General features: G+C 31.9%; 2 protein-coding genes and 1 long non-coding RNA gene across 3 annotated transcripts; 2 read left to right on the plus strand and 1 right to left on the minus strand.

Annotated features, from left to right (window-relative positions):
* LOC143629783 (calcium-dependent protein kinase 32-like) lies at positions 1 to 4593 on the plus strand. Its single transcript, XM_077098962.1, has 8 exons — positions 1 to 544; positions 1342 to 1465; positions 1568 to 1711; positions 2585 to 2737; positions 3139 to 3254; positions 3341 to 3508; positions 3601 to 3831; positions 4435 to 4593. The coding sequence occupies exons 1-8, from the start codon at positions 32 to 34 to the stop codon at positions 4576 to 4578; spliced, it is 1593 nt and encodes a 530-aa protein (XP_076955077.1). The 5' UTR covers positions 1 to 31; the 3' UTR covers positions 4579 to 4593.
* A 1190-nt stretch (positions 4594 to 5783) lies between these two features.
* LOC143629753 (basic transcription factor 3-like) lies at positions 5784 to 7065 on the minus strand. Its single transcript, XM_077098939.1, has 5 exons — positions 6998 to 7065; positions 6682 to 6830; positions 6540 to 6596; positions 6416 to 6454; positions 5784 to 5926 (listed from the first exon to the last, which is right to left on the minus strand). The coding sequence occupies exons 1-5, from the start codon at positions 7063 to 7065 to the stop codon at positions 5784 to 5786; spliced, it is 456 nt and encodes a 151-aa protein (XP_076955054.1).
* A 2617-nt stretch (positions 7066 to 9682) lies between these two features.
* Positions 9683 to 11310, plus strand: LOC143629712 (uncharacterized). Its single transcript, XR_013153017.1, has 3 exons — positions 9683 to 9771; positions 11005 to 11072; positions 11165 to 11310. It is a non-coding gene; the product is annotated as an uncharacterized LOC143629712 (long non-coding RNA).
* Positions 11311 to 16765: the final 5455 nt, after the last annotated feature.

Raw genomic sequence — 16765 nt, forward strand, 5'->3', positions numbered from 1 at the left:
ACTTCAATTATCTTGTTTCTTGATCATAAACATGGGTAATTGCTGTGCTGTACCATCTACCACCGATACCGATTTCAAAACCAATAAGGGGAAAAATAAGCCAAACTCATTTGCTCTAGACAACGGTGGTTCGATCCCGTCTGGGAATGGGTATAAGCCTTATGTTTTAGAGAACCCAACTGGGAATCAAATAGAACAAACATATGTGCTTGGTAGAGAATTGGGTAGGGGTGAATTTGGGGTGACTTATTTGTGTACTGATAAGTCAACTGGTGAGGTGTTTGCGTGTAAATCAATATCGAAAAAGAAGTTGAGGACTCGGGTTGATGTGGAAGATGTTAGGAGAGAAGTTGAGATTATGAAACATATGCCTCCACATACTAATATTGTGAGTTTGAAGGATACTTATGAAGATGATAGTGCTGTTCATTTGGTTATGGAGTTGTGTGAGGGGGGAGAGTTGTTTGATCGGATTGTTGCGAGAGGTCATTATACCGAACGGGCAGCTGCGGGTGTCACACGAACCATTGTGGAGGTTATTCAGGTGAAAAGTTTACCTTTTTTTGGGAATTTTGATTAATATGTGGTTTGGTTGATGTTACTAAAATGATATTATGGTGGTTGCTAAGATTCTTGTCATATATGCCATCAATATGATTAGTTGCTTTTTTATGAACTTTTTAACTACAATATTACTCATAGCAGGGCTAATGGTTGAATCTGATCTATGATACATATACTGAATTGCTCTACAAGTTAAAAATGCTATTGTGTTCTTAATAGTTTAAACTTTTAAGATTCGTTTCATTGTTTTCCAATGAGATCATCTTTTACACGTTTTTTGGTCTGAAATATGATAATTTATTTAATTGTTTTGCAAAATAGAAAATTTATGGTACCCGTTTATGGGCATCGTGTTCTTGTTTACGCTAAGAATCAATTCTTTGTTTTCCACTAATAAAGAATCTCTTGTTGTTTCTTTGAAATCGTTCTTTTTGAGTGTTTTGTCTAAAATATGATTTATTTACTTAAATTGTTTTACAAACTTGAAACTTTATGTTACCTGTTTGTGGGCATTGTGTTTTTGATTATGTCAAGAGAGCAAAAGAAAATCTTGTTTTATAACAGGCACCCTTTATAAGTTTTTGGCTGAAATATTGTAAATTCACTTAATGTTTTGAAAATAAGCAAAAGTTTACGTTACCTCTTTTTAGAAGTCGCCTTCTTGATCATGTTAAGATTGTTTTTTTTTTCAATGAGAAAAGATCTCGTTGTTTTTCAATGCGTATTCTCTTTGATTCCATTTTAATGCTTCTAATTTGTTTTTTAATTTTATTTCAGATGTGCCACAAGCACGGTGTTATGCACCGTGATCTTAAACCAGAAAATTTTTTGTTTGAAAACAAGAAAGAAACCGCAGCCTTAAAGGCTATTGATTTTGGGTTATCTGTTTTCTTCAAACCAGGTAAACACGATTGTAGCTAATGACATTTATATGATCATTTATCTTTTTAGTAACACATTTACATTAAACTAATTTATCTATGTTTCTTTATCATTTTTGCAGGCGAAAGATTCAATGAGATTGTAGGTAGTCCATACTACATGGCTCCCGAGGTCCTAAAAAGAAATTACGGCCCGGAAGTCGATGTTTGGAGTGCTGGTGTAATCCTATACATATTGCTTTGTGGGGTCCCACCATTTTGGGCAGGTCGGTTTTTTAGTTTTTTACATGAAGTTACATGTAGCAAAATGGGTGGGTCGGGCGGGTAGGGTAACAGGTGGAAATGGGATCGTGTTGGAACGTGTAACTATAAATACAGGTGAAAACGGGTCCAGTTGGGTTGGGCTGGGCTGACTCGTTTGGCCCGTTAGGGATAAATAAAACCCAAATCAACCTTATTTTAATAAAAGATTCTGTATTTATTTTTGACACATTCCAATTTTAACCGTATTCTTATAGCTTCCTTGCTTGACCCGTTTTGTATAAATAGAACCCAAGTCAACCCTTTTTTAGGTTAACGGGCTGGGTAAATGGTTGAAATGGGTTTGGGTCAGAACGAGTAACTATAAATACAGATCAAATCGGTGTGGGTTGGATTGACCATATTTTTTTCTTCTTTAAATTGTTCATATATTAAATGTGATCACATGTATTATATTATTAAAATTCTACTCAACTTTTGTTGTTTAAAATACAATTTGAAGTCATTTTCTACACATTCCGGTTTTTCACAAAGTTTTTAAAATTTATCCACTTGACCAATTATTGATAAAGCATAAATCAAAGTCAGCCTTTTTCTAGATAAATGGGCTATAATTGTCATCTATGCATTAATTATTCAGTTGAAAAAAAAGTACCAAATTCATCCCAAAATTCAACATTTTTTTCTTAGCAACATTTATTATGTAACCGTTAAGAATATTGATAGCATTGTTGTCGGTCCACTAGATTTTTATATTTTATTCATTATTGGAAGGTATTTTAACTAATATATATATTTAAGCACTTTCATTAAAGTTTATGTACTGATATGTAATTAATTAATTCTATGTTTTAAAATATGGGTTGCTTTTACTGCAGAAACTGAGCAAGGAGTTGCACAAGCAATCATTCGATCGGTTGTAGATTTTAAAAGGGACCCTTGGCCCAAAGTATCTGATTCTGCAAAGGATCTTGTTAAAAAGATGCTAAATCCTGACCCGAAATTGCGTCTTACTGCTCAAGAAGTTCTTGGTAAGCTAAAAAATCCTTACCTTTTGGTACAGGTGGCCTGTTTGCTTTACGGGTTAATATGAGTCCTATTTGGTTCACGGGTTAAAAATAACGGGCCCTATTTGGTTCACGGGTTTACGGGTAAAATGTGCCTTATTTGGTTCACAATTTTTAGTACCAAATTTTTCATTGTTTTATAAACAATGTGCCGAATATGATTACATTCTTTTACTGATAACATATTAAGATAGAATAAGTTATGATGTTTTATGCATTGGAAAGACTATTCGGTAGATTTTGGGCCTGCATTTTAGACCTGTTAAAAGTTAAAAAAAAAAAGAAAAAAGAGATACCCAATTGACCAATTCTTATCCGTCTTTGCGTGTTAGAAAAAAGTTATAAATTTTAATTTTTTATTACAGATCATCCATGGATACAAAATGCCAAAAAAGCTCCAAATGTTTCCTTAGGTGAAACCGTTAAAGCAAGACTCAAGCAATTCTCGGTGATGAACAAGCTCAAGAAACGAGCGTTAAGGGTACATTAAAAATTCATTATCCTTTTCTTTTTTTTTTATGGATGCTATAAGAAAATCTTTTTGATGATTATCAATTATAATTACAGGTGATTGCTGAACATTTATCTGCTGAAGAAGTTGCGGGAATAAAACAGGGATTCGATTTGATGGATACTAGCAAACAAGGGAAGATAAACATCACTGAGTTGAAAGTCGGTTTGCAAAAACTTGGTCAGCAGATCCCGGATGCGGATCTTCAGATACTTATGGATGCTGTAAGTTATATATGTTTTTAGCGTGTTATCGATTTTGTAATAACATTTAATCTTATAAAAGACATTAATTATTAATAAAATATGTTCTACAGGGAGATGTTGACAAAGATGGGTACTTAAACTATGGAGAATTCGTTGCAATTTCCGTTCACTTGAGAAAAATGGGCAACGATGATCATCTTAAAGACGCGTTTGCATTTTTCGATCAAAATAAAAGCGGATATATTGAGATTGATGAGCTAAGAGAAGCCTTATCTGATGAACTTGAACCCAACAATGAAGAAGTCATTGCTGCCATTATTCATGATGTTGACACTGATAAGGTTTGTTTGTTTGATTCATTCATTTTCACATATTTCATCATTTTTTTTAATTAAACTAATTATTTCGACTTGAGTTTGTAATAATCGTTTTTACACTGTTTGGAAGGAAGTGGTTCTGATGAATATGGTTTTAAAATTTAGTTTTCAAATGCTGAAAAAGCCATTTTCATTTTTTTTCAAATATTTACAAGAATTTCATTTTAATGATTTTTTTTAATAAAAGTTCGAAGGATTTAATCAAGGAAAAAAGACCTTTTATTAAAAAAAAATAAAATTCTGTGACTTTGTCGTTACGTTTTGATAGTTAAAAGAGGTTTTTGACACATTATAGATATCAACCTCCATTTTTATACATCTTCATTTTTTTCAAATATTTACAAGCATGTTATTTTATAAAAAAGAGTATATTTACAGTTGATGGAACATAAAATTTCATATTTTAATTTTCATATTTCGTGACGTGCTCGTGCCATTTGCAAATGGCCACATATGTATTTTATATGAGTTGATTATCTGATTTTGATTATTTATTGTCACTTAATCTATTTCAAAACGCTCTCTAAAAAAGAAAAACCAATCCAACATTTTCGTTCTTTTTTGCAGGATGGAAGAATAAGTTTCGAGGAATTCACCGCAATGATGAAAGCAGGAACCGATTGGAGGAAAGCCTCTAGACAATACTCACGTGAGCGTTACAATAATCTTAGCTTGAAGTTATTCAAAGACGGATCAATGAACTTAAGCTGATATATAGCGAAAATTTACACATTTCTGGTGACCATAACTTTTAGTATTATTATTATTGTTGTTATTTATGTTCTTGTAATATGTTGTCGGGGTTTATTCACTTCATTTTTAAATATGTATTAAATGCATGGGTATTATGGGGAGTAAAATAGTGCTTTCTTGGATGTAAATATGTATCTTGCTTATGTAATTTGTGCAAAGTACAAAAAGATGAGTTGTAAGTTATATTATGGTGTTTTTTCTTGCGTTTGTCGTGTGTTTTCTTGAAAATTGAAATTTTAATCGTTGTACATTTTCTTTTATGAATGAAACTATGAAAGGGTAATGGAAGTACACAACATACACATCACAACGATTTGTGATGTGTATGTTATCTTGTATCATACAATACAAACGCACTTGTCCAAAATCTGGGTTATTTTGTATCGTCGGTATTTTCAAATTCAAAGTTATAAGGGTAGTAAGGGCTAAGATGGTTTATGATACATATTTGTTTCTATTTTTTTTAAACCTAAAGATACATTTTCTTTTTGTCTATTTTTTTTTATTTGAAATGCTTATGGTAAAATACAACATAAATCAAACAAGTACGTAATTACATGAATCAAAATTGACAACTCCAATTGATTAACAATGCGATTTACAAGGAGACGGGGAGGTCTCTGATAGATACAAAACGGAAAAGAACAAAGAAGCTAGAGAGGAACTAGGGAAATCTATTAAAATTGCATAATCGAACAATACCGACGCAATAGTCCGTCCTATAACAACCTAACAATAGAATTACGATAGACCCCTTTGAGCAAACACAATTGACACATAACATCCTGATCAATAGACTAATGACCAGACTACTTTAAAATAGGATCACTAGAACTTGCTTTGAAGTAAATAATTTTGCAAATCACAATCATAAATAATTAGCCTTTAAAATCTATATACGACAACGATTAGAAACAGACTTATGAAGAATTATGTTACCTTAACAAAATAAAGTGTATCATACGTCTCATCATTTCATTTAGAACAATGACATTATAAAACAGGTGCCCTTTTTATAACAACTATAGGAGGTAATATGCAATGAAAAAAAGTTGACTTGTTCTTGCTTTACCTATTTATAAGTGTGATTTCTTTAGAATAAAACACAACATAAATCAGTTGATATATAAACAAATGGATTAAAATTGCCAACTTCAGTTGTTCTAATCAATCGTTTCTGCTAACACTTTGATTCGCACCAATATATATCGTATCTTAAAAATATGGACTTTATCAAAAGTTTTTTCTTCTGCTGTAAGACCTGCACTTTGTAACTCTTCAACTAATTCTCTCAATTTATCGGGCCCTGTAAACCACAAATCGTTACATAACTTATATATAGGAGTGTATTATTATTTAAGGAATCATAGAAAAAAGAGAAATACAAAAACTAATCGTAATCATCAATTAACTTTTAATCTAACGACTCTAGTTAAGTAAGGTTTAAAATACCTAATTTATAAGTCAAGTAATCCCAAACCTTACCATCTAGTCTAGTGTTCAGAAACAAGTTTTACTTTCAGAATAAATACCTTAAAAATGATTAATAACTAAATGAAACAAATTACACCATTAAAACGAATCGTAAACACTCACTCGATATAGACACTTCTACTAAAATTTTTCAATGGGTGATTAAAATTATGGTTCACATGTGAACCGATTATCTAGATTCAGCTAGGTTGATTCACATGTGAAATTATACGTTCGATCAAGTGTTGGTTCATATCATACCTCCTTGGCTACTTTAAACAGGAACATAAAAACTTTAAAAAGATAAAAGTTATATTCATACCCCACTGGTTGAGAATGTTTGGGAGAAAATCTTCTAAATCTGAATCACCACCTAAGAAATCACAAGTAAAACAGTGGCATAATTTGAATAAACAAGATAAATTAGTTGGATTACATAAACCTACCTTTTGTTTTGGGAGAACCACTAACAACCCAAGTGTTAGCAGGAACTGGGACTTCAACTGAAACGGAAAAAAAAAAAAAGAATTAATGAATGCTTTAAACAAATAAAAAGGAAAACAAATATTCATTATTTTAAGTGAGTACCTTTGGGGTTCAAGAACTGGATATATATTGTATCATCCTTAAAAATGGTGACTTCTTCAATTTGTGGGATTATGTTTACTCCAATTCTTTTCAAAGTGTTTTGTAGCCTTTTGTCATCTGTTGTGATTTTATGCACAACCTTCTTCTTTCTGTTTGTGTATAAATAGTAATTTATTTAAGATAAAGTCATCTGAATGAATATTCAACAAGAAGGGTGAAAGTTACTATTATTAAAATTTGTAAAACTTTATATATGTATTAAAAGATGTTTTATATAAGTTAAATTTGTATGCTCGATAACAGGAAAAAGAACCACCTTCTAACGCTACCCTTCCCACCAATGCGAACAACACCGGCCATTTTCTTTAGCTTATCAACATTCATCTTCCATGGATATACAAATAAACATGTCAAGACCTATGTACTTAAAACAACATCAATATGTTGATTTTAAGGGGGGCACAAGAGATACAAACAAAACATCTAATAGCTCACGAACCCATTTGACTCGGTTAGATAATGGGGTTAATTAAACATGTCGTATTCAGATTACACAGTTTTAATTGTGTCTATTTATGGTTGATATTTTTAACACAAATATATTGGATGGGCCGGTTTGGGTTGAACGATCCAACCCGCCAACTTGACACGAATAAATTTCAATCCTGGAGAGATTTTGCAATCTAGACCATTACCAAGTGGTGACATATGTACAAGGTTTCCGCATATGAACCTAACAAAAAGCTGATTATTGAATCATAGACACAAACAAAATAATCGAAAGGGGAACGACAAAAAAATTATATAATACAGATGAAATTGATTCACCTTGGCTCCAGTGGGAGAAACGAGCTATGGCCGGTGGACAGAAAACGTGATAGAAGATAGAGCAGACCATAAGATTTTACGTACAAACTAATATATAGTTTTTCAAATATTTGTCCATAAGTATCAAAAGTGGTTCTTTATTGGTGCAAACTTAGATAAAACCAATGCAATACAATGGTTTTGATAGTTTCTTCTTGTACTCATTATGTACTCGAGCACGTTTAACGTATACATTGAATTTTATAGAAAAATGTTGTCCTATGGTGCACGAGTGTAAAGTTGACACGGGCTTTGTCATTCGTGTGTATCACATGCATTTAAGTTACATATTGATGGGATTAAAGTATATTACATGAGCTAATATAGATACTGATTATGGAGTCACATATTACGATATACAGGCAATTAATTATTTTCTGACTTATGTATACAGTATACACATCTTACTAAATGGATGGTACTTTGTAGTCCAATAGTACCAAAGTGTTGAAACTTGAAAATATGCATGAGTCCCTTCAAATGATGAGAATTCAAGACAATATTGTGAAATTTAGAAGTAGCTTATGTGCTTATGAGTTCACAATTCACAATATATAAATAATAATAATTGTAATATTAATTAATAAAAAAAACGTTGAAGCAGAGGTGTCATATTAGCCAATTTACACAAGACTCAACTTAAAGTTCTATATATTTATTTACTTATCAAAAGCATTTCAAATAAAACGACTGGTAGTCAAATGAGTGTATTCAAATGTTAATAGTTTAGATGATTTTTCTGTATAATAAAACTGTTATAATTGGGTTGTAGCTTGTAACTTGTAACACACACACAAACAATAGAAAAAAATAAAGTACACAAGAATTTACATGGTTCAGTATACATTGACCTATGTCTAGCATATAAGTTTCTCACTCTCGTAAGGAATTGCAAGTGCAGTAATATGAATATAGATATTACATTATGGTTTGGTTTACATCTTGTAAAACAAGAAATATAAAATGGGCTAACCATATAAGATTATGAGCTTATGACAAGCCCAATCAAGACTACTCAAACCCAACATATAATAAAGCATTAGAAGTTAGAACCTAATAAGTTCAATAACCCATTACCCATGTGCTAACGATTTCTTTTTCAATATATTTTTAAAAAACATGCAAAGATTAATATATAATTGGTTTTTAAAAATACATTAGCTAACATCTAACGTAAGTTGACTTTCATTCACAATTTTTTTTTTCAAATCATTAAATTTTGGTATTTCTGGATTTTAAACTAATAACCTCCTATTATATTAGTACAAAACCACCCGTTGTGGAATAATAAAACGGCACCATTCTTGTCGTGTAGGCAGGATGCCGCCTTCTACACCACTCCGAACAACACACAGCAGGTGCCCTCCATTCCCATCGCTATGTTGATAATGGCGTTTTCTCCTATGACGTTGTACAAAATGTGGTCCCATTCCTCTTTTCTAGCCGTTGTGTAACGACTTCATTAAAAAAAAAGTCAATACATATTTTAAACTATTGTATAAACTAACACAATTTATACCTCACACCACACTTCCTTTACTCTCTAAACCACATCAAGACCTCTTTTCTTCCTAAAAAAATCTCACAATGCAACTGAACCAACGCCCAGTATTCAACGCTTGGGACTCAATGAACCCGCTATGGAGAAGCATGACACTAGTTGATCTAAGCAACCCTTATTTCCTGAACCAACACAAGCAAGAGATGGTGTATCGACCGATAATACCGCCCGAGCTAATGCTCCCACCCAAACCATTACCCGAGTCCCCACCATTTTCTATTCAAGCACCTGAGTCTCAACCGTTATCCACTCAACAACCCGAGTCCCAACTTGTACCTACGCAAAATAAACCGACAACCTCCAAATGAAAGCACACACAAAAAAACAATGAACCGAAAGAACCTTAGCCCGAGAAGGAAACGTGGTGAACCGAGGAGAAGTTGGTATTGGCAAAAGTGTGGCTTGACTCGTCGGAGAATTCCATCAAAGGTAATAAACAAAGTTCATGAAATAAAAAAAAATGGCCTAACGATACTAGAAGCTAAGTAAATCCATCAAGGACTCAAATTAAAACTTAATAATATTCCAGGACTAATTATACAGTTATCAGAAAACAATAAACTAGGGTTTTATCATCCACTATATAAACCCCACCTGCCACCACCTCCATAATAATAATATAATTTTCCGGCCACCTTTCGTTTACACCGTCGCCGCCGAAGGTAATAAACGATTTCATCCTCCAATTTGAGTGCGCATTCAATTTGTAGTTTGATATATGTTAACAAATAGTTAATAATAATAATATTTGTGTTTTAAAATAGTTAATTGATGTGTTTTATATGCATCTTCGTCATTATTTGTGTATTTAGTTATATATATTTGTAAATGCTGTGAAAGAGCCGAGCTATGTTTGTTTTGATTTTCGGTTTAGGGTTTTAGGTTATGTTGTGCATTAGTTGGAGTTTTCTGTTGTTGTAATGTTAGTTGATTAATTTGTTTTAGTGTATGCATGTTTAGTATTAATTGTGTGTTTGATTTTATATTTTTGTATTAGTGTAAACAAGCCGAGCCGAGATTAATTAAAGCTTGGGGTTGTATGTAGGCGTGACCTCAGTTTGTTTTGTCGCGGTCGGCTCGTTAAGAGCTATTTGTATAAATAGTTTATCGAGCTTTATTTTTTAATAATTCATTTATATATGTTTTTAGTTAATGTTTTAAACTTGGAGAAAAGCCTTAAGACTAGTCTAAACTTGGCTCGTTAAGACCATGGAGTGTAATCATTAATACATAGAAGTCCCAGAGAGGAAAAACTTAATAATACACAATGTTCGTTAAGGCTCAACGAGCCTCAACAAGCCTCAACAAGCTTCTTATACAAGGCTCGAGCTTGGGCCTGATAACTAAACAAGCTTCTTATATAAGGCTTGAGCTTGGGACTATAACTAAACAAGCTTTTTTTTTAGGCTTGAGCTTGAAAAAACTTTGCTTGTTTTGAGCTTGAGTAGCTTGCGAACGGCTCTGCTTGTTTGGTTAGGTTATCATCATTTGATATGTGCTTTCCTTGTCTTTTGTGTTTTAATTATAGTTCATAAATGTGTTTTATATCCATATTATCATCAATCGTGTATGTAATTGTGTACTTAAATGCAATCCTTTTGATTAGATTATAACCATTTGATAGGTGCTTTGCTTGTCTTCTGCGTACCGTGTTTAAATATTAGTTAGTTAATGTGTACTATATGCATACTCATCATCAATTAACTTTTGTGCTTGCAATAATGCTGGATTTTATCCATCTAAACGGTCTGCTAATTAGTATTAGGAACATTCTGTAGCATCCCATTTGACTTGATTTTTATCTAGGTGAATGTTGAGTGAACAATGTTTTTTTTTCACTTTTATTTTTTCATTACCAAATTTTTTAACCGAGCCTATTGAATTTTTTTTGACAGATGAATGTTGAAAAGCTACAAAAGATGGCTGGTGCTGTCCGCACCGGTGGAAAGGGTAGCGTTAGAAGGTTTGTTTTATTCTTATACATGTGTTTTTTTTAATGTATATCACATATTTATATGAGTTTATTTAATATAAGTTAATATTATACACCTGCAGAAAGAAGAAGGCTGTGCACAAAACACCTTCAACTGATGACAAAAAACTACAAGGCACTTTGAAAAGGCTTGGAGTAAATGCAATCCCACAAATTGAGGAAGTCAGACTTTTCAAGGATGATAATAAAGTTATCCAATTCTTGAACCCTAAAGGTATTCATTTTTAAATTTTAAATAATCATTTAATTTGCATGTCATCTGTTTAAAGCGTTTGTTAATATAGTTTCTGTTGTGTTTCAGTTCAAGCCTTGGTCCCTGCTAACACTTAAGTTGTCAGTGGTACGCCTCAAATGAAAAGTAGGTTTATTTAATTTATTTGAACCTGTTTGTTTTGTTTATTTAGTTATGTGGTTATCTTACATGTAATTTTTTTTAATGGCTATTTAGCTTTGGAAGATTTTGCCTCCGAAGTGAATGATCTGCTCAACCAGTTGGGTATGTTTAAAACTTATTTGTTGTTTTTGCTTTTTTTTTTGTTACAGTCAAAAATAGCATGATATTTTTTCTCATTTCATGCATTTTGCAAGCAGCTGAAATTACATGAAATAGCAGCTAACTTTTATATTTTACTTTTTTTTTTTGCATAAAATTGCTAGTTGCTGTTTTTGTAATTTTGGTAGCATGTTGGTAGAATCAGGATTTGGTACTGCATATTATCTTGCTGTTTAAAACCCTAAGTTAGGCTTGTAAACGAGTTGAATGAACACGAATGGAGCATGTACGTGTTAGCTTGTTTAATTTTTAACCAAACAAGTGATTGAGAAAACAAACAATAAGGCGGATAGTTTTCTTGTTTGTGTTCGTTTGTTAAGAAAATGAACATTTTGTGTTCATGCTTGTTCGTTAACAATATAAGTGAACGGTTGATGACCGTGAAGGAATGGAACCTAAGCAAACGTACGCTAATGAACATAATAAACAAACTTAAATGAACGAGCGAAATGAACGTTTATGAACTGAATTCTTTTTTGTTCATTTAAATACACATGAACGAGCTTCCCGTAAAACATTTCACGACTTGTTTACTAAACGTTTGGTTCTTTTGCAGTCTTACTCAAACAATGTACTTGTTATTTTTCTGTACACAAATATATATCCAAAAACAGCTATTTTTTCCTTATGCGGTATTTCTGGCTCTATACTCAAATATATAAAAAATTTGAATGTTGTTTGTGCAGGTGCCGATAACTTCAAAAAAATTGCTGAACAGTTGCAGAAAAATCAGGCTGGAGCAGGTGAAGGCAGTATGGCAACAATACAAGAAGACGATGATGAGGTTCCTGATCTTGTTGCTGGTGAAACCTTTGAAGCTGCTGCTGAGGAAGGACAGAAATCTTAGGTTTTTTTTGTTCGAGAACGGGGTTTTCATTTATGTTCTGTTTTTTTACTTACGAGGAAAGAAAGGGTAGAAAGGTGCACAGTTATTTTCGGTCTCTTCGGCTTTTAATACGCAGGCTTTGCCATGCGATTATCAGGTTCTGGTTGAATTATCTATTTTGGTGGATCATGGTTTATTTTTAAGAAACACTGATTTATTTAAAGTTATGATTTTATATTGGCATTTTTCAAGTATCTACTATTTTGGTGTTTTGATTGCTTGTTAAAACTATTTTATCAAATCATTGTGTTTTGATGTAACATAAGTCTTAGAATCAGTGAGCAGGTTTGATCGACCCAAATTACCCGGTCAGTTCAGTTTGAGTTAACTAAATACCTTGTTAGCCTAGGCATGTTTTTGACAACCATGACTTCAGTAAAACAACGGACCAAAATGCGTTAGGAACAGGCAATCTTAAAATTAATCAAATCTGTAAAACTTGAATGTGACTTTATCATGTGTAGTTATGTTTTTCACCAAAACGTTAAAAGGTTATGTGAATGAAAAAAATCACAAATCACTAGAAAATTGCATGAGAGTTTTCACATTATACAAATTTTATAATGTTAAATATGTATGCCATGACTTATCACAAATAAGTCGTATGATATGACAAAAAGTTGGCGTACATGAATGATTTGCTCGTCATTCGAATAACATTATCATTTTTTCCATCTATAATAACGTTATTTGATCATTTATTTGTGGTGAGCACACGGTTGTTTGAAAACAATACATCCATAGTATTTAAATATAGTGTATTACTAGTATTAACGTAGCTCATAATAAAACTAGCAGTTTACCCGTCCGGTGGACGGGAATATAAACGCAGTAATGTGATGCTAACATTAAGTCAATAACATATGCAACGGTTTGGTTGTGGTACAATACATTTTGAGAGATACGGATTCACAGGAATTGCAAATAGAAGTGTACTTCATGCCTATGTATATATTTATGTGTTGGAACAAAAGAGCGTCCACATTTTTTGATACACCATTTTAGACATTTGTCAACTTGTGTTTCAGATTAAGAGATTCATGTAAATAGGCATAAATATATTTCACATTAGTATATGACACGAAATTAACACACTCGTTTAAATACTCGTAACATGTTTAAACCTTAATATATATATATAGAAACATGATCAAATACATTTTATTCTTAACATGAAAACAGTGAAAACAAATTTGTTGTTATTATTAGGTTTATTTTTATAGGTGTTTGCTGTTATTTTTTGTTCGTATTTTCTTATTTTAGATTATTAGACGTTATAAGTGTTTGCTGATTTATATTTTGTTGTTATTATTATATTTTTTCTTTTGCTGTTATAAGTTTTTGCTGGTATTTGCTGGTATTATTTTGTTCTTGATTTTGATTCTTTTGTTGTAATTTTCAGGTTTTTTTCTTTGTTATTATAAATCATTGTCCATGTAGATTGGTATTGTAGTTGGTATTGTTTCTTATGTTCTCATTTTTTTATGAATTGGTATTATTTCCTACGTTCTCATGTTAAGATTAAAATGTACATGAACCTTCCCCTATATATATAGAGAGAGAAAATGGTTCAAATAAAAATAAAAAGTTTCATACGAATGGTAAGAACCAATAGATGTTTGACATTTGACATTAAAATTTATAGTAAAAAAATAATTCTAGGAAACTATGTCGGTTATAATGGTGAAAGAGTAATTCTAGGAAACTATGTCGGTTTTTGATAATTTTAAATCTCAACCATTGATAAACATGATCCAATGGCTATGATTTATTCCTACTCTTCCTAAAAAACTCTCTCTTTTTATTTTAACCCACCCTTATATATATATATATATATATCAAAACAATTGTAACACACATTTAGATAAAACTTGAAATAACAAACATAAAAAGCGTAACATAGACTTGAAATAAAAAACTTAAAAAGCGTAGCATAGACTTAATCAAAACATGCATTCGTTCTACTAGTTATTCTAAAAACCAGTCAAACCCGAACAACCCTGTTGCGGCCGAGGACCCAAATTCTTGGAATCTTGGAATTTGGAGGGGAACTTGAATCTAAGTCTCCGGTATCATCTTCTTCATTCTCCTCATCATCGCTCGGAACTCAAAACATCAATTATCTCATCCCATTTCCATTGAATAAGTGCTCTTCTCCTTTTGCTTTGTTTTTCAAATTCGCGATCCTATTAAAAAAAATAAGTTAGTCTAGTGAAGAACATTAAATTTAAGACAAAAATACGAACGTACCTCTTGGCTGAATTCACGTTAAGGTTGAGATTTGTATGGACTAAAGTGTGGACTGAAGTCAATAATTTGAACACTGTCACTATTTCCCTGATATTAACAAATGTAATAGGATTAGTGTATTTTAAACTAATAAACAATTGATTTGATTGAAATTGACTTAAGTTATAGATACCTTGCTCATATCAAGAGAAGGTGATGTTTTCTCATACTCAGTTTCATCATGTTTGGTATTTAAGTTCACCGTCTAAGTTGTAAGTACAAAATTTATAATATTAGATATGATTTAGTAGAATTACAAATATATAAATATTGTTTTTTATAATACTCATGAACTCTAGAGGAGTCGATTTCTGAAACGACCCGAAAACTAACACAAACTCAACACAAAATTTGCGGGTTTTGAGTTTGGTATAAACGTGTTCAAGTCAATTCCAGATTGGTCCCAAGAACCTGTTTAGCTAACCGGGTCGGGTTGAACCTGGTAGGTTTGCAGGTTGACCAGTTTGACCAATTTTTTTAAAATGTGTTTTATTAAAAATTAAATTGATTATCTTATGCTAAGATTTGAAACCAAAAAGAAAATTGACATGCGACTTTACAATTTAAATGTAATTGATTAGTATGAATTTACTTTTTTTTTATATAAAAATGTAAATTTAGTATTAATATGTGGGAAAAAAACTTTCAAGTCAAACGGGTAACATAGTTTATTTAATCATTATAATATAAGAGCATACCTTATGAAGAACAGATGCAGACTCCAAAAGATGTTGGACCGTGCAGTTCTTGCAGCTTAAGATCTGAAGCGTTAATTAGTTTTCTGAAAGCAATGAATGGTTGTAATAAGTTCATATGTAACTATGCACGGTTTAGAATACACATCCATTCTTTATTTATCACAACTATACAATTCGAGGCACTAGATTTCTTTCAAGCTTACACACTCAAACACATATTAATGTCTGCTCAACTATATTTTGAAAGAAGAAATCAAATAAATTGAAGAATGAATAAAGAGCAAAAGTATGATTACCAAAGTTTGTGTTTTCCGCTGCATCGCGCGGGCACCCTTCACCATTTTAGTCATTTCCATCTCTACTGGCACGGCCACCACCTATGGTTGACTAGATCATTAAGACGTACATGTAATAATCTTCAGACTTGATCTTGCCTAAGTTACCAGGAAATGCAGGAAAAGTTATTTTCAAAGTCAAAAGATCTAAGTTGACAAGAAAATATCCATCCAATTATGCAACTTTCTACATTAAATTCCTCATAAAGTAATAATTTGGTTTAATACTTGAAAAAAGGCCGACCGTATATTTTCCAATTGGTCATCGGTTCTGAAATTCAAAAAGATTCGGGTATGGGTCAGTCTCGGGTAATAATCCAAAACATCAAGAAAAATACCTGAAACCAGACTTGCTAGAAAGCTGGACACACACATTTGATTTTAGTACCAAGGCCCATTTGAATTGCTATCAACAACTTTCATCAAGTTTTGATCATCAATACATGTTGCATTTTTTATTATAACCAAGACACCTCCCATTACTTTTGCTTCTTCAGGTATTGTTTAATTATGTGTTTAATACTTTAATTATTACTCTTGATTCCATCATAAACAGCAGCAATGTTTTTTAAATTTTATTTAGCCACACAAAAAATCATATATGTATTTAGATATCTTGGATACATAGTATAGAATTAAAACACCAAACAGTGACCCGTTAACCGGGCTAAATTTAACCCATTAATGAATCTAACTTTATTTGTTTAAGTTTGGTCATTTATGTATATATTCATTATAAAAAAAATGGCCTGTTACAACTTAGTCTAGTTTTAATAACTTTGTAGGCTCAACACATTTTTCATCACATTACTTTTAACCGGTTTTAGCTTAATTATATTCGTTTGTCTATGCTCAGATATGTTTGTTCGTTTAATTTCGTGAACCGATTGTTTATATTGTTA

The sequence above is a fragment of the Bidens hawaiensis genome, unplaced genomic scaffold (genome assembly GCF_021521415.1).
Source record: "Bidens hawaiensis isolate Kalapana, Puna unplaced genomic scaffold, B.hawaiensis_p1.1 tig00005453_1, whole genome shotgun sequence".
Taxonomy (NCBI): domain Eukaryota; kingdom Viridiplantae; phylum Streptophyta; class Magnoliopsida; order Asterales; family Asteraceae; genus Bidens; species Bidens hawaiensis.

Bases quoted from the DNA above. Each gene is read 5' to 3' on its own strand.
- LOC143629783 (XM_077098962.1), top strand. From the start codon at position 32: ATGGGTAATTGCTGTGCTGTACCATCTACCACCGATACCGATTTCAAA. The intron at 1,466-1,567 runs GTAAACACGATT...TCATTTTTGCAG, and splicing joins ATCTGTTTTCTTCAAACCAG to GCGAAAGATTCAATGAGATT. The intron at 3,832-4,434 runs GTTTGTTTGTTT...TCTTTTTTGCAG, and splicing joins ATGATGTTGACACTGATAAG to GATGGAAGAATAAGTTTCGA.
- LOC143629753 (XM_077098939.1), bottom strand. From the start codon at position 7,065: ATGAATGTTGATAAGCTAAAGAAAATGGCCGGTGTTGTTCGCATTGGT. The intron at 6,831-6,997 runs GTGGTTCTTTTT...ATACACAAACAG, and splicing joins GGGAAGGGTAGCGTTAGAAG to AAAGAAGAAGGTTGTGCATA. The intron at 6,597-6,681 runs GTACTCACTTAA...TTTCCGTTTCAG, and splicing joins CCAGTTCTTGAACCCCAAAG to TTGAAGTCCCAGTTCCTGCT.